We start from the raw sequence: 25,641 nt of genomic DNA on the forward strand, positions 1-25,641 counted from the left end.
AGAGTTTGAGGATGATCTTCGCAGGCAGCGTTTTCTCAACACCTTTCCATCAATTTCTCTTTGTCATTTGCAGCCAAGGACCACAGAGAATTGGGGGACAGCGCTGGGGTTTGGAGCAAGTGTCAAAACGCATTTGCAATCCCAAGATGTGCAAGCTGAACTAGTCTCTTCATCGAGTGGACGGCTCGCTTCTGAGTTGTCCTGAAACTTAAGTGCGCTCTGACACAGTGCTGCTGAATAAATAAATGACAGACTATAAACCCCCAGGGCAAGATTTATCCTCTCCTCCTGAGAAAGGTCATCAGATCTTCATCAGGCTTGGTGTGGGGGAAAAAGATAATTCAAGATGCACTGGCTATGCTGCTTTGAACTGCTGCTCCCTGCAAGCGATGAGTGATTTTCTGCTTCAAGTCATGTTCTTCTGTTGCAAAACTTGGGGTGAATGCATGTGTGGTCCTTCAGGCATTTCTACCTGGCCTGTTCCCCAGGTCACACACCCTCCCGAGCCTCATTCCTCACTAGGCCTGATTTGAGTCCTCCTTGTGCGTTTTGGGCACACTCATTGCTATTCCCTCTTTTGCCTCTAGCCCTCTCCTGAGGTTCAAGAACATAGAAAGCTGCCTTATACTGAGTCAAACCCTTGGCCATTTACCGTATTTTTTGCCCTATAGGACACACTTTTCCCCCTCCAAAAATGAAGGGGAAATCTGGGTGTGTCCTATGGGGCGAATGCAGGCTTTTGCTGAAGCTTGGAGAGCGAGAGGGGTCGGTGCGCACCGACCCCTCTCGCTCTCCAGGCTTCAGGAACACATCCGCAGCCTAGGCAGCCCTACGGGAGGTCCAGCAGGGATGTCTAGGCTGCGGATAGCAGCCTGCTGCCCGGCGCGAGGGGCGCCCTGAAGCAGAGCGCCCCTCGCGCCAGGCAGACATCCGCAGCGTGGGGAGCCTTGCAGGAGTTCCCCGCAAGGCTCCCCACGCTGCGGATAGCAGCCTGCTGCCCAGCGCGATGGGCGCCCTGAAGCAGAGCGCCCCCCGCGCCAGACAGACATCCGCAGCGTGGGGAGCCTTGCAGGAGTTCCCCGCAAGGCTCCCCACGCTGCAGATAGCAGCCTGCCGCCCCGCGGGGGGGGGCACCCTGATGCAGAGCGCCCCTCGCGTGGGGCAGACATCGGCCAGCCCCACAAGCTCGGGGGACAGCAGGGAGGTGCAGCGCCGCCTTCCCGCTGTTCCTCGACCTGGTTCTGTTTCCCCGACCTGCTTTTGGGGGGGAAATAAAGGGAAATTTTTTCCCTTTATTTCCCCCCCCAAAAAACTAGGTGCGTCCTATGGGACGGAGCGTCCTATGGGACGAAAAATACGGTAGCTCAGTACAGTCGTACCTTGGATCTCAAAATGCCTTGACTCCAGAACAATTGAAACCCAGGAGTGAGTGTTTCGATTTTGGAACGATTTTTCAGAAGCTGAATGTCAGGCGTGGCTTCCGACTGGCTGCAGGAGCTTCCTGCAGCCAATCAGAAGCTGCGCTTTGGTTTCCGAATGTTTTGGAAATTGAACGGACTTCCGGAACAGATTCTGTTATACTTCCAAGGTACGACTGTATTGCCTATGTTGACAGGCAGTGGCTTTCCAGGGTTTCAGGCAAGGTTTTCTCACAACCACACCTGGAGATTCCAGGGATTGAACCTGGGACCTTTGAATGTAAAGCAGATGCTCCACTACAGCTATGGCCCTTCCCAAATAAGAGCTTAGGGCTGATGGGAATTGTAGTTGAAAACATCAGTAAGACACCAGGTTGGTGGAGGCTGGTCTATCCTTAGTAGCAGTGGCTCTGCAGGATTTCAGGCAAGGGACTTTCCCAGCCCTTCCGGGAGATACCAGAAATTCCACATGGGGTCTTTCTACCATTGAGCTACAGCTCTTCCCCAACTCAGAAGCGAGCGCTCCACTTGGATTGGAAATGTGTTTGAAGCTTCCCTTCCCAGCAACCCCAGCCTTGCTCCCCAACTATCTGTGGTCCTTGGCTACAAGCAGGAACAGCAATTGATAGAAATGTGCTGAGAAGCCTGATGAAGACCTGGTAGCCTTTCTTAGGCAGGGAGAATGAAGCCTACATCTTGCCCTGGGGATTTATAGCTGGCCATTTTTAAATACAAAGTGGCCCATTTTTAGGCTTTTGTATTATCAGGACATTGATGGGTGGGTGGGGGGCAATAGCTGCTAAGGAGTAGTTGGCTGCTCCAAGCACCTGGCGTGCGCATCACTCACTCCCATATTGGTGGGCAGATAGGGTGGCCCCTCCTGGCTGGATGCCCATGCTGGCCTTCAGCTTCTCTAACAGAATGGGGTGGGCACATTGCAGAAGAGCAAGAGTTGGCAGGATTTCCTGAGCTCAAAGTACTCTTCCCCACCCCCGCACGCACTCCTGTTTTAAAAATGGAAGCCCTCCTTAGAAAGCAGAGCTTTTGGGAAGATGGATGGGTATTTGTTTTTCTGCATTTCCCTAGCGTTATAAGATCTCAGCCTGGAAAATTGCATTCTCTCTGCTTTGATCTGATAAGCAAACTCTATGAATCTGTGCATGGTGTGTGCCTGAAACTTTCATTTGTTTCTCTTATTTGTAAGGCAAAGCCTCACAATATAAGTGCTGTGCTGTTTGGTGCAAAGCACAGAGGTTTATATTAGAATTCAGCATCCTATCAGCTTCTGTTTTTGTTTTTTTTTAAAGTTTCTAGGCCTTATGGTGAAAATATTAGCTGCGAAGTAAGTGGCCAGGGACAGATCATCTCAGAAACTACTATGGGGAGGCTGAGTTGGATTTCCAGTATTGTGGGTGCTTTATATCCGCCTGGGATAACTCAGTTGGTGGAGCATAAGACTCTTAATCTCAAGGTCGGAGGTTTCTCTTGCCTACAGGGAAACACTGGGCACAGCTGAGAGAGATTAACCCCCAAAACATTGTGGGTGCTCATGGCCCATGGCTCCCTATTGTTGGTGGCACTGGCCAGGGGCTGCTCAGTCAGGGCTTCAACCCTGTAAGGAGGCAAGACAATCCAGGAGTCCCATTGGGAAGCAGGGCACCTCTTCTAATGTTCCTGGCTTCTCCCTTTCTCTCTTCACACGCTGTTCCTTCAAAGAACCTGGTTCTAGACCGTGTAGAGCAGGTATGGCCTTTAGCCAGATTTCAAGGAGGCAGAAATGGTGAGAAAGTGGCTGACAGAGACAAGATGTTGGCAGAAATAGGGAGAAAAGGGGATGGCCCCAGCCTCTCTGGTCTTCAGCCCCACCTCCTGCTGGTGTGTGGCCCCTGACAGATTACCTCTGAGGGAATGTAACCCCAGCCAGAAAAAGGATTGCTCTCCCCTGGTGTAGGGCTTTAAAGGCTATTAGCAGCTCTTTAAATTAGGCCCAGAAGCGACTGGTACACAAAAAGTGCTCTTAGCACCTGGTCCCTACAAACAGCTTTGATCTGTGCTAGGATGTCTTCAGAATCTCACACACCCCGCTCCCGCTTATGTCTCTAGTTTGAAGGCCTGCCTCAAGGCCCCTTGCCATCTAAGGTGTGCCAGCTGGGACCTTTTTGGTTGTGCACCCAATGTTTTGGAAAGCCCTCTCTGAAGGAGAGGTATCAACCTGCCTCGATTGCTGCCTGCGTTCTGACAGGCAGTGAAAACCCTTGACCTTTTCTGAAAAGCACCGGCAGATTGATATATACTGCTGCCCACACTGCTGTGCTTTGCTACTGAGAGTTTGGTTTGGTTGGTTTTACTGTTTAATTACGTGTGTGTGTGTGTGTGTGTGTGTGTGTGTGTGTGTGTTTTCCCCTCCCTCCCATTGTTTTATTTCTCTGTTGTGCATTTTACACTGTATTAAACAGTACTGCTAATTTCTCCTGTGGGGACTTTTTTGACAGAGGGTAAGGTAGAAACAATTTTAATAAAATTATTATTTAGTGTTTTTACCCCGTCTTCCTTATCAGTCAATCAAAGCTATTTAAGAGTAAAAACACAATCAGGCATGAAAATCAATGCCGTCGGAAAACAATGCAAAGCCATAGGGTTGTCTCCAGTGCTAGTCCTACTCAGAGGAGACCCATTTAAATTAATAGACATGACTACTGTAGGTTCCTTAATTTTAATGAGTCTGCTTAAGCAGAACTTAGTTTGGTACAAGAGCACTCTTGTCTCTTGGGGTTTGCTGCAACTCATTCTACAGTTTTAAGACACCTGCTGTGGACAGACAGACAGACAGACAGATATGCAAATATATCCATTGTGGGATATAAGTGTAGTAAGGCAGTAAATATGAACAAGTTACACGTGTATATATAGCTTTTAAATTTTGCTGGTCTTATAGCTTTCAAATGTTCTATGTATACTACTTAATGATTTTTTTTGACCAATGGCTTTATAAATTCTTATAAACAAATAAAAATAATTGATAGTCCGTATTTACCATGTGACAGGTCTGAAAGCTTTCTGTGAAATGTTTCTTTATAAAATGTGGCATGTTCAGGCTCATAAGTCCACAAAAGAGAATTAGGGCTCTTCCTCTTCAGCAGCCTAGCTCTTGGTTTCTAACAAGAAAAGTTTTTCTCCCTTTCCCATGATACAATAACTTGGGCCCATCCACCAAAGTTGAAAGATTCCTGAGAGACAAAAGAAAGACACTTCTTCACACAGCACATAGGCCACATTTATGCCATACATTTAAAACTCTTACTGATGGGCAGGCGGGTGTAATTAGGGGAAATGGCCTTGTGAGCTAAATTGGACCCCCTGGTAGGCCAGAGGTCCCCTGCAACTGCTTTATCCCATCCTTCACCAACCTGGTGCCCCCCCCCCAAAAAAAATACCTTGTACTGCAACTCCCATCAGCCTCAGTCAGTTTGGAGACACTTGTATAAGACCCCTTGCATGTGTGGTTTGCCGAATTTTGTGATGTTGGAGGAAGGGAGGCCTGGGTGTAGAGTGCAACCCCCCCCCTTAAAAAAATAAGAATGTGTATTTAATGTCTTGTTTTGCCAATGTACACAGGATATCCTACTGCACAGCAGACAAAGTGCATGACAAGGTGTTTGCCTATATTGCACAGAGCCAGCACAATGAGAACCTGGAGTGCCACGCTTTCCTCTGCACCAAACGGAAAATGGTCAGTATTGTGTTTTAATAGCTGGTTGAGCAATGCACACATTTCTTTGCGGTGAGGTGACAAGGGTGGGGTGATGGAAGCACCTCTTGCGGGCACAGCTTGGACAAGGGAGCAGAAGGAACACCAAAGATAATGTAAAACCAGCGGGCTTTCAGATTATGTTTAAGAGTGTCCTGGGGTTCCTCAAAAGCTTATCCAAAACCCCTGAGTGTGAAGTTCAGCTGTGGGGTGGATAAGCTTTAAATGTGCAATGGCTCACCTGAACCACACTGACAGATTAGTGATGGGTCACTTGGCAGAATCAATAGCATGGTTTGTAGCAGTAGATTGGCACTTGAACCCATAAGGAGAAGAAGACATAACTTTGACAGGTGTAAGTCTGACCTATGTCTGCCTATCTGTCTAAATCAGAGACGGATGATGTCATCCTCTCCAGATGCTGGAACTCCCAACTCACACCAGTCCCAGCCAGTATAACCAAATAGCGAGGTATGGTGGGAGTTGTAGTTCAGCACCACATAGGCTGCCCCTGATCTAAACCAATAAAGACATATAAAGGATATTGGACCTAGAGCAAATAAAACTGAAGGTGCCTTCTGTTGTTTTTCCTGGTATCATCAGCATCCCCAAGTCTAAAAGCTGTCAAATTCTGCAAGTGTGCTGTGACGGGTATATGTGAATCATCAAGAAAAGACTCGATGCAGATACAAACCCTGCATGTTTGCTAGAGAGGTGGGATGCAAATGCTGAAAATAAGTCAACCTTGCATGTGGTCCTTGCACCTGGTTCCGCATTCATTATGTTCTATTTGGAGAACAGCCATAGCTGCATGCATGTTTGCATGGAGACAATCTCAGATTCAATCTGTGGCATCTCCAGGCGGCTGGTGGGAGGGGAGGGTTGAGGCCTGGATCTCCCATCCTTTTCTTTCTTTGCTTTTAACCTTAAAGAAAAAACACTCATTGCTTACAAGGTGGCTGAGCACATTTTAAATTACAGGGCTAGTGAGACCCTGGCCACCCAGCATCTTCATATTCCCAGAGATGTCTATACATATATATATATATATGTAATGCACAAATTTGTGTCATGGGCCTGAGCCCATTAAAGCCTTTCAGTTTACTTACTTACCGTATTTTTCCATGTATAATACTAGGTCCCCCCCCTAAAAAATAATGTCCAAAATTTGGGGGTGCCTAATACACAGGGGCCATCTCCTTCCATTTTCTTAAATTGGAGTCCCCCAGAATAGGGGGTGTCTTATACATGGGGTCGTCTTATAGACGGAACGGTACTTACTTACTTATTTACTGATTGCATTTATATCCCACCTTTTATCTCAAGGAGCTCAAAGTGCCATATGTGGTTCTCCCCCCATCTCGTTTAATCCCCACAACAACCCGGTGCGGGAGGGTAGGATGAGAGGTGACAGGCCTGGGGTCAACCAGTGAGCTTTGAGGCCGAGTGGGGATTTGAACCCTGTTCTCCCAGGTCCTAGTCTGACACCCTAACCATTGTGCCGCACTGGCTTCTTCAGTGGGTGGGGCGTTTTAATCCCACCTTTTAAAAATACAAATGTATTTTAGATCCTTCTAAATGTGTTTTAGATCAAATGTGTTTTAGATCCTTCTGTGCTTTGTTTTATGCTGGCTTTAAGGTATATTAGTTATTTGTTGTTGTAAAACGCTTTTAAATTACATCAGTAAACAAAAGCAACTAATAAGTTCAATAAATAATAATAGTACCTTTCAACACCCCTCTTTGCAGATGACACTTAATTTATGTTGCAGAGCCTAGGTGGAGAAAAAGCATTAAAAATGAACCCTCAATGTGGGAGTGCTTACAGAGGAGAACTGGTGGATAGTGGAAGGGTTTGCCCAAGCCCAGGTGCTTTGAACTGCAACTCCCAACTGCTGTGCCGGCTGGGGCTGATGGGAGATGTAGTCCAAAGTATCAAGGGGGCACCTGGTTGACAAAGGCTGGGTTAAGCAGGTGCCTCCCAGTCTCTGATGCTTCCCTAAAAAATTGCACACCATCACATTTGCCTTATGAAGAAAATCCTCTTAATGACGACTTCAGTCTTCAGTGTCATTTCCTAAATGACCTTGTAAACTTTTGATGCAGAAAGAACAACAAAGTTCTTCTCTCTCTCCCCATGGACAAAAATATGTGACATTATAGAAATATGGGGAAAGGGTGCAGAGACCTTGATTGTATGTCTTAGTTTCCCCATCTCTGTCATATAATTAGTCTATATTTTTAGCGGCTGGGCAATTCTCACCCGTATCTGGGTCTATTAAACTTGATTTGAATGTGACAGCCGAAATTGTAAACAGCTGTGAGGAGCTTCATACTTAATTACCATATTTAAGGAGCGGGTTTTTGTTTTTGTTGTTTGTTCTTCTTTACCCATCATAAGAAGAAGAAGAAAAAATGTTTTCCTCTTCCACCAAAGATATAAATGGCTCAGTCTTTCAAATGAGATTTGGCACAGATACAAGTTTTGTCCATCTCCTAACTTGCTTCTCCCCTGTGGCAAGTAAAACTTGCCTGCAGGCCACCCTGCCGTAAGATTTGTAAATTGGGAAGGGAGGTGGTAATTCCAGGCTGTTGGTGAGTCCTGGGTCAGGACCAAACATACATGCATATACTGGTTGCCATTTTGTTTCTGTGTCCAGTTCAGGGCCTTCACATTAGTGTTTAAAGCCCTCAGTGACTTTAAGTCCCAAGCGGGTGGTGCTGTGGGTTAAACCACAGAGCCTAGGGCTTGCCAATCAGAAGGTTGGCAGTTCAAATCCCCGCAACAAGGTGAGCTTCCATTGTTCAGTCCCTGCTCCTGCCAACCTAGCAGTTCAAGAGCACGTCAAAATGCAAGTAGATAAATAGGTATCGCCCTGGTGGGAAGGTAAACGGTGTTTCCGTGCGCTGCTCTGGTTCGCCAGAAGCGGCTTAGTCATGCTGGCCACATGACCCGGAAGCTGTACGCCGGCTCCCTCGGCCAGTAAAGCGAGATGAGCGCCGCAACCCCAGAGTCGTCTGCGACTGGACCTAACGGTCAGGGGCCATAGCAGGGCTTTACCTTTACCTTTACCTGTCTGCTTGCCCGCAGACACTCTGCTGGTTCCTCTCTCCATTCCCACCCCCCTCTGCAAGTTGAAGAGTGATTCTCTGGAGCCCCCTGTACTGGGGATGGGCCTTTTCTGTCAATTTCAGTTTTTCTGAATTGGTTACTTTTCCAATCAGTAGTTCTATTCTCCCCATTTTCACATGAGAAGGTACTATTTTTACCAGCATTTTGCTGCAATTTTCTCCTATTTATATGCTTGTATGCAATTTTCCCTAATGCACATGTTTTTGCAAAGTAATATAGTGCATTTTGTATGTTGTTGTTTCACAGATATCTGCATTTTTATGCACGCCTTGCCCTACCTAGTCTGTGCATTTTTATACACATTGCAGAACACAGAAAAGTGGAGATTTTGAAGGATGGCTGTGTTTACGCTTGTGTATTGCTTCAGGAAAGTGTGAATCAGATAGGTGTGCCATTAAGTGCGAAATGAGTCAGTTTCCTCTTCCAGCGCCATGCCATGCTCACTGTCATCTGAGTGATGGTCGCTTTGGACGGCTATCCTCTCTATCTTGTACACTGTCGTGGGGGTGGCTACCTTATTGGTCCCCTCTCACTTAAGTTGGTGGAGTGAAATTCTTGTGCCAGGGCTGGGGGTATAGATAAGGAAGTGGCTATAGATTGACAGGGTGCAGGATATGGCGCACATGGGCTTCACCCACCCCCATTGCCTGAGGCAGCTTTAGAGGAGCGTCACTGGTTTGGTCACACTGGGCGTGCAGCCTTGGGGACGCTGCAGGGGACACTGTAACTATAATGTAGAATAAAGCACAAGAGGCAGGGGGGCACCAAATTTTGGGGTTGCACAGGGTGCCGCTGAAATTTGAGACCCCAAGGGTTCCCACCCTGTATCTGCACTGGCAGAACAGCTCCACTGACAGTGCGTTCCTCTGATGTGTGCAACATGTCTGGCCTTCTGCTTGCATAGCAGGACTTCCCTTGAATCCTCTCTCTCTCTCTCTCTCTCTCTCTCTCTCTCTCTCTCTCACACACACACACACACACACACACACACACACACCCCAGCTCACAAATTTCAAGTAACGACGTGTGCCTCAGTTGATTAAATGCCGAAGTCTTTATTGTTGGTTTTATTACTGTGGCGTGCACCCACTATCTGTGCTTTCCGGAAACAATTGCATGCATTTTTATTTTGACAAGCTTTTGCAGCAGGGTGCCATTGGCGCTTGTTTTGTTTAAAATCTGTATTTGGTTGTGTTCAGTAATGCACTTTAAACTATTTTTAGCTGTTTCCAAAAATATATAGTAGATGTTAATTTTAGGGTGCACTCTGCTCTGATAATTTTTCTCGATTTCAGAGGTACAGAAGTTTTGGTATACCGTGTTTCAATCAATGAGAGCTTCAGCACTGAGAAGCACTTGTGCAGCTACAGCTCCTTTTGATTTTGGTATTTTTAAAGACAGATTTTGTGTAAGGAATCCAGTCCTTCCATTTCAAGTGCAGGATGAGTCATTAACACCCCTCTCTGCATGCGCAAGCATAGAATTTTAGCCCAAGTCCTGCTGCAGCCTGCCATTGCAGAGTCCACACTAGCATGGCTAAACTGGTCTGTAAGCACACGTGTGATTGAGAAATCCAGATGACCACTTTAGTATGGGCTTGTTCAATCTGGCTGTCAGCCCTCATCTCTCCCCCCACCCCCCAAGAAAAAGTCATTACAGATTGAATATAAGCACCCCCAAACGAGTGTCTGAACTCATTCTCCGAGTTCTGCAGCTGCCTCTCTCCATAACAGTGGGCGCCGCTGCTGGCATCAATATTGAATTAAGTCTTGAATGGTGGCATGGGACTTGTAGAGCCGTAGAATGAGGAACGAGTTCCTGGTTTAACATCTCTCAGCTGCGCGAAACCTCCAAATGATTTAAATCTACATGAAGAACTGTCTATTAATACACTGTTATAATCGCTGTTGTATCTTCTTCTTCTCCCAGGCTCAAGCCGTCACCCTCACAGTTGCTCAGGCGTTCAAAGTAGCATTTGAATTTTGGCAGGCGTCCAAGGAAGGTGAGTGTGGGAACTTACATCTGCCTCTCGCTGCCTTTTTGGCACATCCCAGCCCTCCCTAACCTGATGCTCTCCAGATGTTTTGCCTCCATCATCCCTTACTGTTGGCCATGCTCCCTGGGGCTGATGGGAGTTGGAGTCCGACAACATCTGGGGGACGCAAGGTTGCAGAAGGCTGATATATCCAGAAAATGTGTAGCTGGTGTATTTTGTGTGTGTGTGCACGCGCGCCTTTTGTTGTTGTTTGACTTTTTCCCTAGGAGCAAAATGGTCTTTTTATCCCTTCACTTTTAAAAATCAAACAAACAAAAAACCACCAACCAAGGCTCAGTCAATAAAATTTCAGATTACTCTGCTCATCTAAGCACATGCCTGTTTATTTATTAAGTTGCTGTTTCACAGTTTTTACAGTATATCCTGCTTGATTGTTAAAAAAAGTGATTTACAAAAGGATAAAACAATGAAATTATCAGTAAAGATCTGTTAAAAACAACCATTTGAAACCTTCAGAAGTAATTGGCATCAGCTAAAAAACACATTAAACTGCACAACAGCATTCTACATATCTGGATAGATTTGCCTAAATAAATATATTTTCGCAATTGGGAACGCCTGCATTTGAGGACAGGTATTCCTGGTCCCCGTGACGGGGTGAGCTGCCGTTTCACAGTCCCTGCTCCTGCCAACCTAGCAGTTCGAAAGCACGTCAAAGTGCAAATAGATAAATAGGTACCACTCCGGCGGGAAGGTAAATGGCATTTCCGTGCGCTGCTCTGGTTTGCCAGAAGCGGCTTAGTCATGCTGGCCACATGACCCGGAAGCTGTACGCCGGCTCCCTCGGCCAATAAAGCGAGATGAACACCGCAACCCCAGAGTCGTCCGTGACTGGACCTAATGGTCAGGGGTCCCTTTACCTTTACCTATTCCTGGTCTAGGAATTTTGGGTCATGGGTGGCAGATCTCATTTAGCTTCCCAGTACCTCATAGCACTGTCCTGAGGGAACTTTTCAGGGAATTTCACCATGTGCTACCATCTCCTGTGCCTGGGTTTAAAGTCTCATGCCTCCCTACTCATCTGCTGTTACCCAAAGGTCTCTTCTCTTAAATTATACCAGCAATCATCCCCTTCCTTGCTTTTATGCTTAAAATGGCCTCCCAGAACACTGATGCAATGCCACTTCACTCTTCCCTCCTCAAAGCCTACTTCCCCCAAGTGTTTTTCTTAACCCCAAGATTTGATCCCTAATGGAAAGAAAGGCGTGAAACAGATGTCTTTCCTGTCAGGCAAGACTCACACATTTTTCTGCTACATCTTTTCTCCTTCACTTCTCTACTGAGATGCATGTCTGTCTTTGCAGCATTGATCTGCATGCACACACACACTCATGCACACGATGCTTCAGGCAGGCTTTTGGTGGAGCTTCTTAACTTTTTTTTCTGAGGCACCCAGCATGTTTAGCTATTTAAATAAGCATTTGTGCCTCTCTCTCTTTTTAAATTTTCAAAACTTTACTATGAAGTTAAAATTATAGCCTGGTAAGAGATTTAGAATAAAAACAGAAAGGAAAAGAATGGAGGGTGGGGGAGAACTTCTACAAAACAAAAACAGCTTTCACAGACATTACCATGTAAAATAAAATACATTTTCAAGGGATTACACTATAAATTAGATGCTACAACAAAAACTATCCTGATACAGAGAGAAGACAAAACAAATGTTATGAGTACCAGATAAAAGCCATATTTCATCGGGACTAGCCATTCCCTTGATTGGCCTGTCATATGAGTAACAAATAGCCACCAAATGGAGACAAAACCCATAGGTTTGGCTGCACCCTGGGATACCCTTTGTTTATGAGTCAGTTTCTCAGAAATAGCAATATACATTACTATATTAAACAAAAAAAGGGAAAAACCCAAGGATTCCTTCCAGCCCTGTGAAATTTGTGTCTCTTTCTCTTTTTAAATAGAAAAGCCTATTCTTTACATATAAGTACATATATAATATTTACACACACACACACACACACACACACACACACACCTATGAGGCACAAATGTTACCATGAGTAACAAAACTGAATTGTTGTTTTATTCATGTGGCATTCATGTTCTGCCCGGACACTGAGGTCCAGCGCCGAGGGTCTTCTGGCGGTTCCCTCACTCCAAGAAGCAAAGTTACAGGGAATCAGGCAGAGGGCCTTCTTGGTAGTGGCGCCCACCCTGTGGAATGCCCTCCCATCAGATGCCAAGGAAATATACAACTATCTGACTTTTAGAAGACATCTGAAGGCAGCCCTGTTTAGGGAAGTTTTTAATGACCGATGTTTTAATGTATTTTTAATCTCTTGTTGGAAGCCTCCCAGAGTGGCTGGGAAAACCCAGCCAGATGGGTGGGGTATAAGTATATTATTATTATTATTATTATTATTATTATTATTATTTATTTATTTATTTATTTATTTATTTTATTTTATTTAACAGTCACTCTTGAAGGTGACTTTGTGATTGTCACAAGGGCCAGCCAATCAGTGTTCTGCACCATCAGTCTTTCCTTGAAACAGGTGTCAGTAGCAACGAGCTTCAGTTAACTTTTGAAATGTATGCATCTTTGGCCTACGTACAGTGATACCTCGGGTTACATACGCTTCATGTTACATACGCTTCATGTTACAGACTCCACTAAGCCAGAAATAGTACCTCGGGTTAAGAACTTTGCATCAGGATGAGAACAGAAATCGTGCTCCGGCGGCGCGGCAGCAGCAGGAGGCCCCATTAGCTAAAGTGGTACCTCAGGTTAAGAACAGTTTCAGGTTAAGAATGGACCTCCAGAACAATTAAGTACTTAACCCAGGGTACCACTGTACCTGTAATTGCATTTACTCTCATTCATCTTCCCCCCCCATTCTCCTCTATGCTTCTTATAGTCGCCTGACTTGCAGAAACTTATTAAGTGATGCTCCTTCCATCTCCTTCATCTTTCTGCCAGCAGAAGCTTCCCTTGTGCTGATTCCCCTTGTTCTTCCCGCCCTTCTGAGGAGCCTGACAGTTGGCCACACAACCCCTCTGCCTCTCCTCCCTTTGGCTGAAATCTAGTTTGCAAACGCCGTTTGGGCAGAGGACTGTTTCTGGCTTATGGGAGCCTGTAAAGCACCGGGTATATTGTTAGTGCTGTATAAACTGTATTATATGAACACAGAAAGCTGCCTTAGGATGAGTCATCTAGCTCAGTGCTGCCTGCTCGTACTGGCAGCAGCTCTCCAGGATTAGCTCTCCTTTTATCAGCCCTGTGACATGAGAGCCTTTCGAATGGAAGCATGGGGATTTGAATCCAGGATCTCCTCCATGCCAAACACTAGCTGGGCCACTGAGCTAGCTCCTACAAAGCCACATTATAATATGCTTCAATGGGGGAATATCTCCCTTTTCTCTCTCTAATAGAAGCACATGGGTGGTTGCCTAGCAACCACCCCGGCCTAAGGATAAGGAGACCTGTGGCTCTCCAGCTGTTGTCCAGCTATTGGTGTCCCTAACCATTAGCCATGCTGGCTGAGGTGGATGGGAGTCCACAAAAACCTGGAGGGTGCTAGAAGGAGCAAGGCGGGTGGTTGCTAGGCAACCTCCGCTCCCAAGTGTTTCCCACCATTCTCATCCATCACCGCCATCTCACGCAGGCTCTGAAGAAATGCTGGGCCTTCCAGTCCTGGCCAGCTGTGTGGTGCCAGTGGAGGATATGTTGATAACTAGAAACCATCTGTCCTTTTGTCAGCGGTGGCCTGGTTAGCGCAGCTGCAAGCAAGATCGGCAGCCTTCCAGGCAGACTGTAGGCTTGATTGGGTGGCCTTCCCAAGTCTTGGGGTCATGCCAGTATGAAAAGGCCCTCCTTGTCGCCTGCACATGTTCAGCAATTTGGCACTGGCAAAAGGTTGGTTGCAGGGAGAGAGATTTTGTTCCCTGGAAACCCCTTTCTCCACTTCGCTGCCCTCCGCACATTTCCATGCCTAAGGTAGACAACAAGCAGTGCCCGTCCGCGCGCCAGGAAGCCCAGACCTCTGCAAATCGAATCTCCCCCTGCCAGACATTTACAACAGCCTCATCCTTGTAAGAGCTCTCTCCGGTATTCAGTTTGCTTTTGGAGGCTGGGGTTAGACCATTGGCATCTGGGAGTTGGGGACTGGTGTACATTATCTCCCTTAATTAGATCTTAATTTATTTTAACTGTGGCCTCATTTGTGTTTTATGTGCTGTTCAGCCACCCTGGCCAAAAAGCAGGATAAAAATTGAAATAATGCATCTGTAGCTCTCGAGGCCTTGAGATAGCACAGTCAAGCAACATGAATAAGGTCCTAGATTCCAGTCATGTAGGTGCTAAGCCATCTTAGGGACACTTCGTATATGCTATGTAGAGATCCATTTCCATGCAGGAAAGGGCTTGTACTCTGTATCAGTTGAAATGTATTTTTTTTTCTTATGCCAGGTGATGAAGTGTGCCATTTGTGTTCAGATCACCATCTGCTGCAGCCACCTCCTCACAGCTGCTCTGGACTGCTCATTCTTCCCCCCCCCCCTCCTAGTGCTCATTTAATTTCCCCCCAATGCCCTCAAGGTAGGAATGCTCTGGGGCATTGTGGGAAATTAAAATAGCAGTCCCACAATGCCCTGGAGTCAAGCTGTGGCAGGGGCACTGTGGGAAATTTCAGTTGTTGGTGTTCAGAGCATGGGCATAGCCAGGATTTTTGTTGGTGGGGGGAGGACTTTTGTGGGGGGGGGGCAGAGCCGACGTGATTGGTCAGTTAAGTAGTTCTATTGCTTTATTTGATGGGGGCAGCTGCCCCCCCTTGACTACACCCATGGTTTAGAGGACCATTTTTGCAGGGAAAGCTCCCCTCAGGGGCTAGAGCCAGGGGAGGCATTGGTTCAGATAAATGTTTATCATATGCGACTGGAATTCTTAAATCCCTGCACTGGCTTCCACGGGTGTAGCTATGTTATTGAATAACTATATTATTAAATCCAGCCCGCTATTCTTATTATTTCTGTTAGGTACTTTGAGTCTCTCCATAGAATAAATAAGGCAATAAAGGGTTTTTAAATAAAAAAAAAATCCTAACAGAGAAAGTCACACCACTTAAACCTTGGAGCCAAACTCTGCCTCTTGCCAGCCCAGTCAGTGTACTTGAGCTAGAAATTGTGCCTCCGATACTGCCGCTGATTTGCTCTGTCCTTACATTAGGGCTGAAGAGGCTGTTGTAAAACGGGCGGGGGGGGGGGACCTTTTACAGCCTGGGTATGCTGGGTAGCTTTCCAAGGGCCCCATCCCAGTGGTGGACGGGGCCAAAGGAGAAAGTGAGCAGAGCAAGAAGAAGCGTAAATTTAACCTTTTGGTACAGTAGGCTACCTTTCTACACACACTCACAAACCCCTCTCTGGCCTCCATTCTGACAAGCAAGCAACATTGTCAGAGCTGAACAACACATTCCGGCCAGACAAAAGCACTTAAGGAGGATGTGAAGCAGGGCCAGTAGGGGGCATGGCCTGGAGGGCATCCCAGGAGCCAGATAAAGAGACCTAAAGGGGCCGCATTTGGCCCACAGGCCAGAGGCCCCTCACCCCATTGCATGCAAGGTGTGGAAGCAACTTCGTGGCTTGTTAGAGAAATCAGCCTTTAAAACTTAGCCACAAACTAAACGGTGTATTTGTCTGTCTTGTGTCCCACCACAGAAAAGCGGGAAAAGGCCATCTCCGAAGGAGAAAGCACCAGCAGTCCAAGTTTGGATAGTTCTGCCTCATCAAAAGGATGTAAGTGACTAAAGAAACAGATTCTGTTCAAAGGAAATGTGGGGTGAAATTGCCTGCCTTGTGTACCATGCCAGCTCATTGGTCCGTCTTGCCCAGTACCTGCAGCCTCTCGCCAGGGTCTTCAGCTGCTGAGATCCCATACGGCATCTGCGCTGCATGCAGAAGGGCCTAGGCTTAGTGTGGTCAGAATCAAGGATACACTTCCAGAGTTAACACTAGATACATTACGTCTGGTAAATGAGCCACCATAGTTGCTAGAGGGCCATGAAAAATTGTGTCCTGGGCTTTTTAGACTCGTCGGCCCATGTACTATTTGAAACCAAAGGGGCGCATTGGTTGCCAGATTTGAAATATATTGGCATTATTTTCAGCTCTCCTATCCTGCTAATAGCATTTTCTGCTCCCTCCCCTTTTGTCATCCAGTCCAAATTGGGCTCTTCACTGCCAACAGTCCTCCCCAAACACTTGAAGGTTTCCCCCCCCTTTTTTCATTTTTAAATTCTGGAAACATTGAGATTTCTCCAAGCCTGCTAAAACCTCCCTGGTGCCTTGGTGGTACCTTTTTAGCTGCATAAGGAACAGCACTCACAGTCCAAACACAGAAGATAGAGGCAGTTATGACCTGTTCCTTTCTTGGATTTTCCACCTGGGCCCACTTGACCTTCCCTCTCTTGCACACATGCACAAACGTTCACCATACAAGTCTTGCAGAAACTAAAGAGAGGGTGTGGGTGGGTACAGTTCCATCTCTGGTTGTCAGTGGTCTCTAGTAACTGAAAATCCTTCCTCCTCTCCTGGAGACACTGGGATTCAGGTGCATGTCATGTATACAGATGTCACTGACCCCCTGATTGAAATCCATCAAGGACTTAGCAGTCCTTTTGACCTCTGCGACTCCTCCATCATGCATCCTACGTGCCTGTTATTCCTCAGGGAGGCGAAAGGAAGGGGGAGGGAGGGAGGGAGGCAGGCAGCCCTCCACACTCCTGCAAGCAGCTTTCTGAAAACCGCTCCCAGGGACCCATTAAAACTCTTAGCGGTCTGGATTGTGCAGCTTGCAAAAATGGGGTCATGCCTTCCGAGTATTGTTTTTAAGCTATATCCTCCTTGCAATTGTCTGGTGGCAAAGGCTATCTTCTAAAGCTTGTGTGGCGCAAATAGCCTCAAATGAACTGGCGGGGCAGGGAAGGGGGGGGCAAAGAGGGGACAGCCTGACTTCTTCCCCTCCTGGCGGGTGAGATGCTGCAAAGTGGCACTGAGGAAGTCATCCATAAAAGGGGCTCCCGTCCAAAGCGGCTGCGTCGTATTGATCCGCATGTATATTTGATAGGGAAGAAATCCTCTTTAACATCCACTCCATTCCAAAAATGCCTCTCAGGGTAGCACAGATATAAGTCGACGAAATGGCTGGCTCTGAAGGGCTGGATAAACTTTCCGTGCCCAGAATCTTTAAATCTGACCTCTGCTTTGGCTTTGTCCAATATCTTTGAATCTGGAGTTTGGGTTTTTTGTGGGTCTTTCAGCTGATTTCAAAGTAGTTAATCTGCCTCTTGAAAGATGCAGATGTTGCTGAAGCTCCGGTTACAGGTGCCTCCTGAGGTTCTGAAGGAAGGGCTGTAGCTCTGCCGCTTGCTCTGCATGCCAAAGGCCACCCCCCCCAGCTTATTTTATTAATTTAGCATTACATTTATACCCCACCTTTCCTCCAAGGAGCTTGAGGTGGTGTGCGTGGTTCTCTTCCTCTCCATTTTTATCCACACGACAACCCTGTGAGGTAGGTTAGGCTGAGAGACTGTGGCTGGCCCAAAGTCATCCAGTGAGTGCCATGGCTGAGGGGGGATTTGAACCCTGGTCTCCCACTACACCACGCCAGCAGCAATCCCCAGCGAGATTCCCTGTCTAAAACCCTGGAGAGCCACTCAGTGGAGGCAATAGATCAGGGATGGGGGAACCTCAGGCCTGGGGACGGAATGCGGCCCCCCGTGCCTCTCTGTCTGGCCCTTGGGGGACACACCCTCCCAAGCTGCACCCTAAACCAGCCTGACTTTGCAACCTTTTTTACTGTTTTTGCCTGGATGGAATTTGTCCTCGAATACTGATACTGTTCTTGGCATACCTGCATGGAGGACAGAGATAGGATGTGGCAGTGTGAAGAAACTTGCCTTCTGTGCAAAGGTAACATTCACATTTATTTGGCCTTTGGCCTTGCCCACCATTGCCATGTGGCCCCTGGAAGCTTCCCTATTCCTGCTGTACATGACTGCTCTAGGTATTTTGTGACTATGGTGGTACGAATCTAACAGGTAGTCCACACGTTAAGTCACTTGGGACGTGATGCTTCTCCATGAGGACCTTCTTCGTGTGCCCCCTCCATAGGAGGTTGGGAGGGCAGCAACACATAATTGGGCCTTTTCAGTGGTGGCCCCTGCTTGTGGAATGATTTCACCTTGGAGGCACTCCTGGCACCCACTTTGTTTTTTTATGTGCCAGGCAAAGGGCTGCCCCTCCCTTCCACTTGTCACATGCTTAGAAAACACAGGTCCAAACAGTTTTCCACTTGCCCCATGCTTTTAAGGCACAGATCCGAGCAGTTTTGCTTTACTTTCCCCCCAGAAAACCCACTCTTTAGCGGTAAATCAGAACAAAGAGCAATCCACGGAAAAACCATTGCCATTTGCTCCAATGCAGTGCTATACCACAGGTTTTTCCAGGGACAAATGGAACTGCGAATGAGCCCAAAGACTTTTCTCCTTACCTTCATGCAGCACATAGATAAACTATGGAATTCAAGTGATGGTCATCAACTTGGATGGCTTTGAAAGAGCCATATCCTCCATGAATCCTATCAATGGCTATGTTCTGCCTTCAATGGCAGGTGCAATATGCCTGTTAATGCAAGGGACTCACAAGCAGGGCAAGTTGCTGTTGTGCTCAGGTCCTGCTTCTGGGCTTCCCATCAGAGTCTGGTTGGTCACCATAACAAACAGGATGCTGGACTAGATGGGCCTTTGGTCTGACCCAGCAGGCTTTCCTTATGTTCCTGTTGTGTGTATCTCACACCAAGATTAAGCTAGCACAGAAGAACTTTCCCAGTGAGTCACGTCACAGGCGAGACACATCTGCCTCTTTCTCACTCTGCCATCCTTAATGGCACCCAAAATCTGCCAGCTGACATCTCCCCCTCAGCTTGACTCCTCATGGAGGAGCCCGCAGATGAATTGGTGCCCCGCAGCCTGTCTCCAAAAACTCCCAACTCCTGTGCATCGTAAAGGATTTCTGCAATTCAAATATATGCTTATTTGAAAGAGAGAGAAAACAGAAAAGTAGGACATACTGCCAGTGGAATGCAAAAATGTGTTTTCCTAAAAGGTCCTGCAGGAATTTTCATTCATCGGAAAAGCTGAAGGATCTTAAATCGAAGCAGGGTAGACTGGAAAGGGGTACTGTGTTGTGCTCGGGGCAGAGTATAAAATGGGATCAGTGTGGTTGCTCTGCAGTGGGAGTGGAGGATGATGCTTTTCTGGCTGAAGAGGATGAAATAAATATCATGCAATAGGCCATTAGGACTCCATCTCAGAGCCTGGTTTTAATACTGCTTCCTAGAGCTTGTGAAGTAGTAGTAACAGAGTTATCTCTGACCATTTGCAGAGTTCCTGTATCTCTCTCCAGTGACAAGCCATGCTCAGTCTGTTCCCTCCAAAACACACAAACAGGCCACTTCCACACCATACATTTAAAGCACTGTCAGACTACTTTAACAGTCGTGGCTTCCCCCAAAGCATCCTGGGAATTGTAGTTTGTTAAGGTGCTGAGAGTTGTTAGGAGACCCTTGTTCCCCTCACATAACTTCAATTCCCTGAGTTCCCAAGGAAGAGGGATTAATTGTTAAACCACTCAGGGACAAGAAAATCTTAACATTTCAAAAGCTATTAAAAAACCAAATACGTACATGTCTGTGCTAAAAGGGCAGCCCCCATTCATATGTCAGAGGGCCCAAACAGCTTGGTCCTCCTTATAAAGCTACTGGGATGCAGTAGGTGGAACATGTTGTCCCTAGATGGTTCCAAACAATCTCTCCCCTATAGCCCCATAATCAAGTGGTATATAAATTTTCTACAGACCGACTGATGAATCCAAGAGGATGTTGCTATTAGAGGCCATACATTATGGAGTGGAATCCTCTAGGTGTGGAGAACCTTTGGCCCTCCCATTCTTACTGGACTACAAATTCCACCATCCCTGACCATTGGCCATGCTAATGAGGCTGGTGGGAGTTGGAGTCCGCCAACACCTGGAGGCCCAAAGGTTCTCCTACCCTGCTTACAAACCTTTTCTCTCCTACGCCTCATCTTCTTTAATTCCCCCTTTCATTCCTGTCCACCTGCAGCGGTCACCACAGGGAACCTGTTAGACCTAGAGAATGTTGCTAAAACTCCCTTGACTGTCAATGCAAACTCCACACAGTCAGATGCAAGCATCTTTGGGCCACATTCATCCGAAAACAACAACGTCATGTGGGTAAGTGTGCTGTGCGCGCATACTAAAATCTTGGTAAAATGTGCAGGAGGAAGAATTCACGTGTTACTGTGAGGAGGAGTGGGGAAGCTTTGGCTTGCAGGTTAGATTAACTGCAGTTTAAGGTTCAGACAAAGCCCTAAACTGTGGTAAGTGTTAACTGTGGTTTGTTGAAACAAGCAATTTCATAAGCCATCAAACTATACTGTACATCATATTAGGCCACAGTTTCTTGGGTCAGAAGACCTGACAAGCTATGATTCATCAGAAGCTTCCCAGCTCCTCCTTGTCAGGAGGAGGAAAGGAGTGTGAGAGCCCGCTGCTCATTCTCATAATGAGCATAGTTAATATGACATCTGCCTGGTGGCATTTATCTTTCTCCTGGCGGCGATGTAACACAAAGATGCAGGGGAAACAGAGTGATAGATAAGCAAGGGACATTGGCCGGGTGCACTAGTCCTGGGATAAATAGGGTGTATGTTTGCATGTGGAGAAAGAGAAGATGAAGAATGGATGGAAGAATGAAGGGCATGTATGAAAGAAAGAATGAATTGGATGAATGAGGTATGTGTGCATAGATGAAGCTCGTTGTGTCTGTGTATGAGATAAAGGATAAATGGATGAAGAAGGGAAGAGAGAGGGGGCAAGGGGATGGGAGGGAGTGAAGGGGGTCTTTCTTTGCACTTCTGGCTTTGGCCCCACCCATAGCCAACTGTGACACTGCCCCCCATGGGACTGCAACCCCTGACCACTTTTCCTTGAGGGAACACTGTCCCCAACTTCAAAAAGTTTGCCCATCACTGGTCCACGCGGATAGGCAGCAGCTTCAGATGAAAGGAGGTATACAAATTTAATAAAAAATAACAAAAACTTCCCACCGAGGATCCCCTGATTTTGGTCATTTTATTTCATTCATAAAAGATTTCTTACCTACTCTTCATAATGATCCATGGAGGGTCACAACAGTATGCAGATATATAAAGAGATATAAGAACAAGTGAAACCATTCCAGATAGAACAGACTGGACTAAGTCTCCAAGGCACCCCCAGGTCCCTCAGAACATTTTTCAAACTACTGCTTTCTGTAGTCATTGTCGTTGTCCCCCTTATACACACACCTCTTCTTTTTTTAAGAAATTGCAAAGAAATTGCAAAATCTACCCTGTAATGCTTGCCTGCTAGCTGGGAGCTGGGTAATTGTCATTTCAGATTGGTCTAATTTTCCTCCCCCTTCTCTTTATAACAAAGGCAATGGACGACGGACTGGATGAAGCTTTTTCAAGGTAATTTTCTTAATTTGTTTCACGAGTGTCTTTCCACCAGGGACTGCCCAGGAAACAGACTTGATTAGTGACTGCTCTTTTAAAAAAAAAATCATTTTAATGTTTCTAATCGAAATTGTCTGCTGTGCTCTGACCCTTTCAGAGGTGCTCTGTTTGCCTAATTGAACGATGGGATTTGCAGCCGCCTGGATAAGTCAAATATTTTGATAACTTCTTAGGGCAGGAGCTAATTTGTGCATAAGGTGGGGAATTAAACTCCCTAAATGATGTAGCCCTGGCTAGAAGATGTTTGCCGTATGCATGAGCAGAGGTAGCAAATTGAAGGCGCAGTATTTCAGATCCCCACCTGCAGGCAGAGGGGTACCTCTGCACCCTTGGCAAGGAGCTCTATCAGCACTTCCTCCCACCAAAAAAAGAATACCACAGTAGCCACATTAGAAATCGCAACATTTTACGCGACCCACATCCAGGGTGAGGGCGAGGCAAGGAGGAAGGGCAAAAAATATTGCACGCCTTTGTGCTGAGGTAGGAGAAGAACAGGAAGTTTCTTCCATGTTTTTATTTCACTGCAACAGCGGCAGTGCATCACCAGACACATAAACGTCAGACACTTCATAGTCTGACAGGTGATTTTTGCACCCCCAGAAATGGAGGAGGAGGAGGAATTTGGCCCACTGGCTGGTTTCTTAAAGGATGGGATGCAGGGACTGCTAGCTACCACTTCTTCTGGTGCCCCTTGCCCACCCTCCAGAGGTCCTCAGCGGCTGCTCTAAAATTGTTCCTGTAAATTGTCTAGAGCGGGATTATCAAAATGGCGCCCTTGGTGTCTTCTCCACAAACCTCTGAGCCTCCCTCTCACTGCTCATGAGGTGGTGAGGGTGGCTACATTTTTCTCCCTTGAAAAGTACATAGAGCTGATGGAAGAAGCTGGAAGAGGGACACTCTTTCTCACTTCCTCTTCTTGTCCAATTCTGTTGGATCCAGCTTTTAGCCAGATACCTTGAGAAAGCAGTGTGTCTGTATGCGTACATGCTTTCTCTCTCTCTCTCTCTCTCTCCCCCCCCCCCTCTCTGTCTGTCTCTCTCTGTCTCTCAGACAAGGTGTGTGTGATCTGGTGGCAAAGGGAGAAGTGACCACAGCACTTGCTCAAAATTCCAAATATGACCACAGACCTAAAATGTTTGGCGGTCCCTGAGCTGGCTCAGAGTATGGCAGCTTCCTCTGGCTCTGGGTTCCGTATGCATGGCCACATTGGCAGGGTGTTTTCACAAGTGATGTTAAAAGCACTTGTTAGAATTTCCTGGGTGTCATTTCTGAATGTGGAGTGATGTGCAGAGATTCTCCTCCTGACATAGGGAAGCAGGGCAACCTGGGGCCACTCAGCAAAACAACAGCAGTAACAACAACCAAGCACCTTAAAAATTAGGTGCCTAATAAAATAAAAAAAAGTACGTAATTGGAGCCTGGCTGCTGGATGAAGCCAAAGGCTCATTCTAGTCTAGACTCTTATTCTCGGAGAGGCCAGCCAGATGCCTGTGGGAAACACACAAGCAGGGCATGATCACAACAGTTCTCTCCCCGCTTCTGATCCCCAACAACTGGTATTCAGAAGCATTGCTGCCTCCGAATGTGGAGGCAGGATCTGCTGACAGCTTTATCCTCCTTGATACAAAACCCTAAACATGAAGTTTTGCATTGTACTCAGGAGCTAAGGTCCAAAATCTCAGGGACCAGGTTCATTAAAAACCACAATGCACCATTAATGCAACCCTTAAAACGTAAAGCCTCATTTAAATGCAGCACTGCAAGCAGTTGACCACCATTAAGGCTGAAACAGCGCAAAGTATTTATTATTATTTTTAAGATGAAGCATTGAACTCGGAGCTTTACTAATGCAGAAGTAACAAAATGTGCATGTTTGTCATTTTTACGAACACATTTGGGCAAGGTTGTCAGCGTAGAGTGTTCTCTGCAGAAAATGAGACAGCCCTGGTTGCCGGGTGCTGCTGGTTCTCCTCTGTGGTGCAACTTGAGAGGGGCACAGAAGATGAATCCAAACAGAACAACTTATTGGCGGGGGGGCGAGACCCTCCGGCCTGTGGGAGGGGGCAAATGTGGCCCTCCAGGCCTCTCTACCTGGCCCTTGGGAGCCTCCCCAAGTCACACCTCCACCCCAGACAAAATTCCCTCTCCTCAGTCCATACCCCTCACTCACCCAGCTTCAAGTCTTTTTGTCTGGAGCGGATGTGGAGAGTGAGAATGCCTCTTTTCGTCTGGATGGAGAGGGGTGTGTGTAGAAGCCTCTGACATTTGCAGGGCTGGAATGTAGCCTGCTGTACAAAGGCAAGAGTTGCATTTCTTGCTTCTTCTACTTTTTGCCTCTGCCCGTGCTTACCCCTGGCTTGCAGCCCCTAGAAGGTTGCTCCAAGTGAAAAAATGCAGCCCTCTAGCTTGTGGGAGAGCAAACCCCTCCCCCCCCAAAAAAAATCTCCCAGGCTCAAAGAGCAGACAGAAATTCACTAGATGCTATAACGTCTCAGAATTTTCCGACATTTTTTTAAAAAAATGATTGACTTGTAAAGAGTGTATGGTGATATGCTGTGGCTTCTATTGAATCTGAGTTGTGCCGTCTTCTGCCCTGAGTGTAGCCTGAAATACTGATCCCTAGGAGCAGGGAGTGGTTCATTCCTCTCCTTATATGCATGGCTCTGTGGGGAGCTGCCTATCTCCTGCTCCTTCTCCTCTACCCACCCACCTCCATCTTCATAACAGCCAAGGGGTAGAAATTCAATTCAGTTCACATTTAAAGGCAAGCCTGCCTGCTTGGCACTTTCAGAAACCATACAGAAACCAAAACACAGCCATGCTTCAAAATTCTCATTTCTCAAAATTTTGCAATTCTGTTCTCCAGCTAAGTAATGTGTACAGAAAATGCACAAACCAGGAACATAGGAAGCAGACTTTATACTAAGCCACTTGTGCATCTACCTCAGTATTGTCCACACTGACCAGCAGCAGTTCTGCAGGGTAAAGTGTGCCCCAAAATTAATAGGTTGGTGAAGATAATATACAAAAATGCATTATATCAGGGAAGTTGTATTTCCAATTCTATGTATGTTAGGGGAAATCGCATAGCAAAACACCTGTGCATTAGGAGAAAGGTGCCCCAGTAAGCAGATAATTTTTATGTATGAGACCTTTTGGGGGGGCAAGGAGGGAGGGAGGCAAACTGATTTGGAAATGTGAAAAATGAGAAACAAAAACCTTAATCATCAGATTTGCTGATCCCTGCATGGGACATTCAGTGACTGAATCTCCCCACTTTGGAGAAAAGGGCTTAAAAGCAGCCACAGGTCCCTCTAGTTTAGATCAGGTTGTAGTGCCAACCTGAATAACTCTTCCCTGTACCATTCCTATGACAGAAGCCTGCTAATAGCAACACCTCTGCTTCTTGCCTTCTCCATAACTAACAGCAGCCTGCAAAAGGGAGGGGGATTTTAAGTGGAACCCCTAAACTGCAGCATCCTAAGTGCAACAGTCTATCTGGCCCAGTCTGCAACCGGTATTTCTGCTTCCCACATACTCAGTGTTTGCATGAGGTTAACAGAACAGTGCTGCAATGAAGTAATCCTAATGGATATGCAAGTAGAACTTCCTGTGTGTGTGTGTGTGTGTGTGTGTGTGTGTGTGTGTGTGTGTAATCTCCCTTGCCCCGAAATTTCTGGTGATGCCAGCAGACGCTG

The 25,641-nt window shown here is 46.6% G+C and overlaps 1 protein-coding gene across 2 annotated transcripts in view; it reads left to right on the top strand.

Moving 5' to 3' along the window:
• LDLRAP1 (low density lipoprotein receptor adaptor protein 1) overlaps positions 1-25,641 on the top strand; it is a 66,314-nt gene that overhangs the window by 33,911 nt on the left and 6,762 nt on the right. For both annotated transcript variants that reach the window (XM_083512018.1, XM_083512019.1), the window contains exons 4-8: positions 5,034-5,148; positions 10,229-10,301; positions 16,023-16,100; positions 20,488-20,618; positions 21,864-21,898. In XM_083512018.1, the coding sequence (XP_083368144.1) occupies positions 5,034-5,148; positions 10,229-10,301; positions 16,023-16,100; positions 20,488-20,618; positions 21,864-21,898 (432 nt within the window). The remainder of the gene's footprint in view (positions 1-5,033; positions 5,149-10,228; positions 10,302-16,022; positions 16,101-20,487; positions 20,619-21,863; positions 21,899-25,641) is intronic.

This window comes from Podarcis liolepis, assembly GCF_965112155.1.
Source record: "Podarcis liolepis genome assembly, chromosome: 7".
Classification (NCBI taxonomy): Eukaryota; Metazoa; Chordata; class Lepidosauria; order Squamata; family Lacertidae; genus Podarcis; species Podarcis liolepis.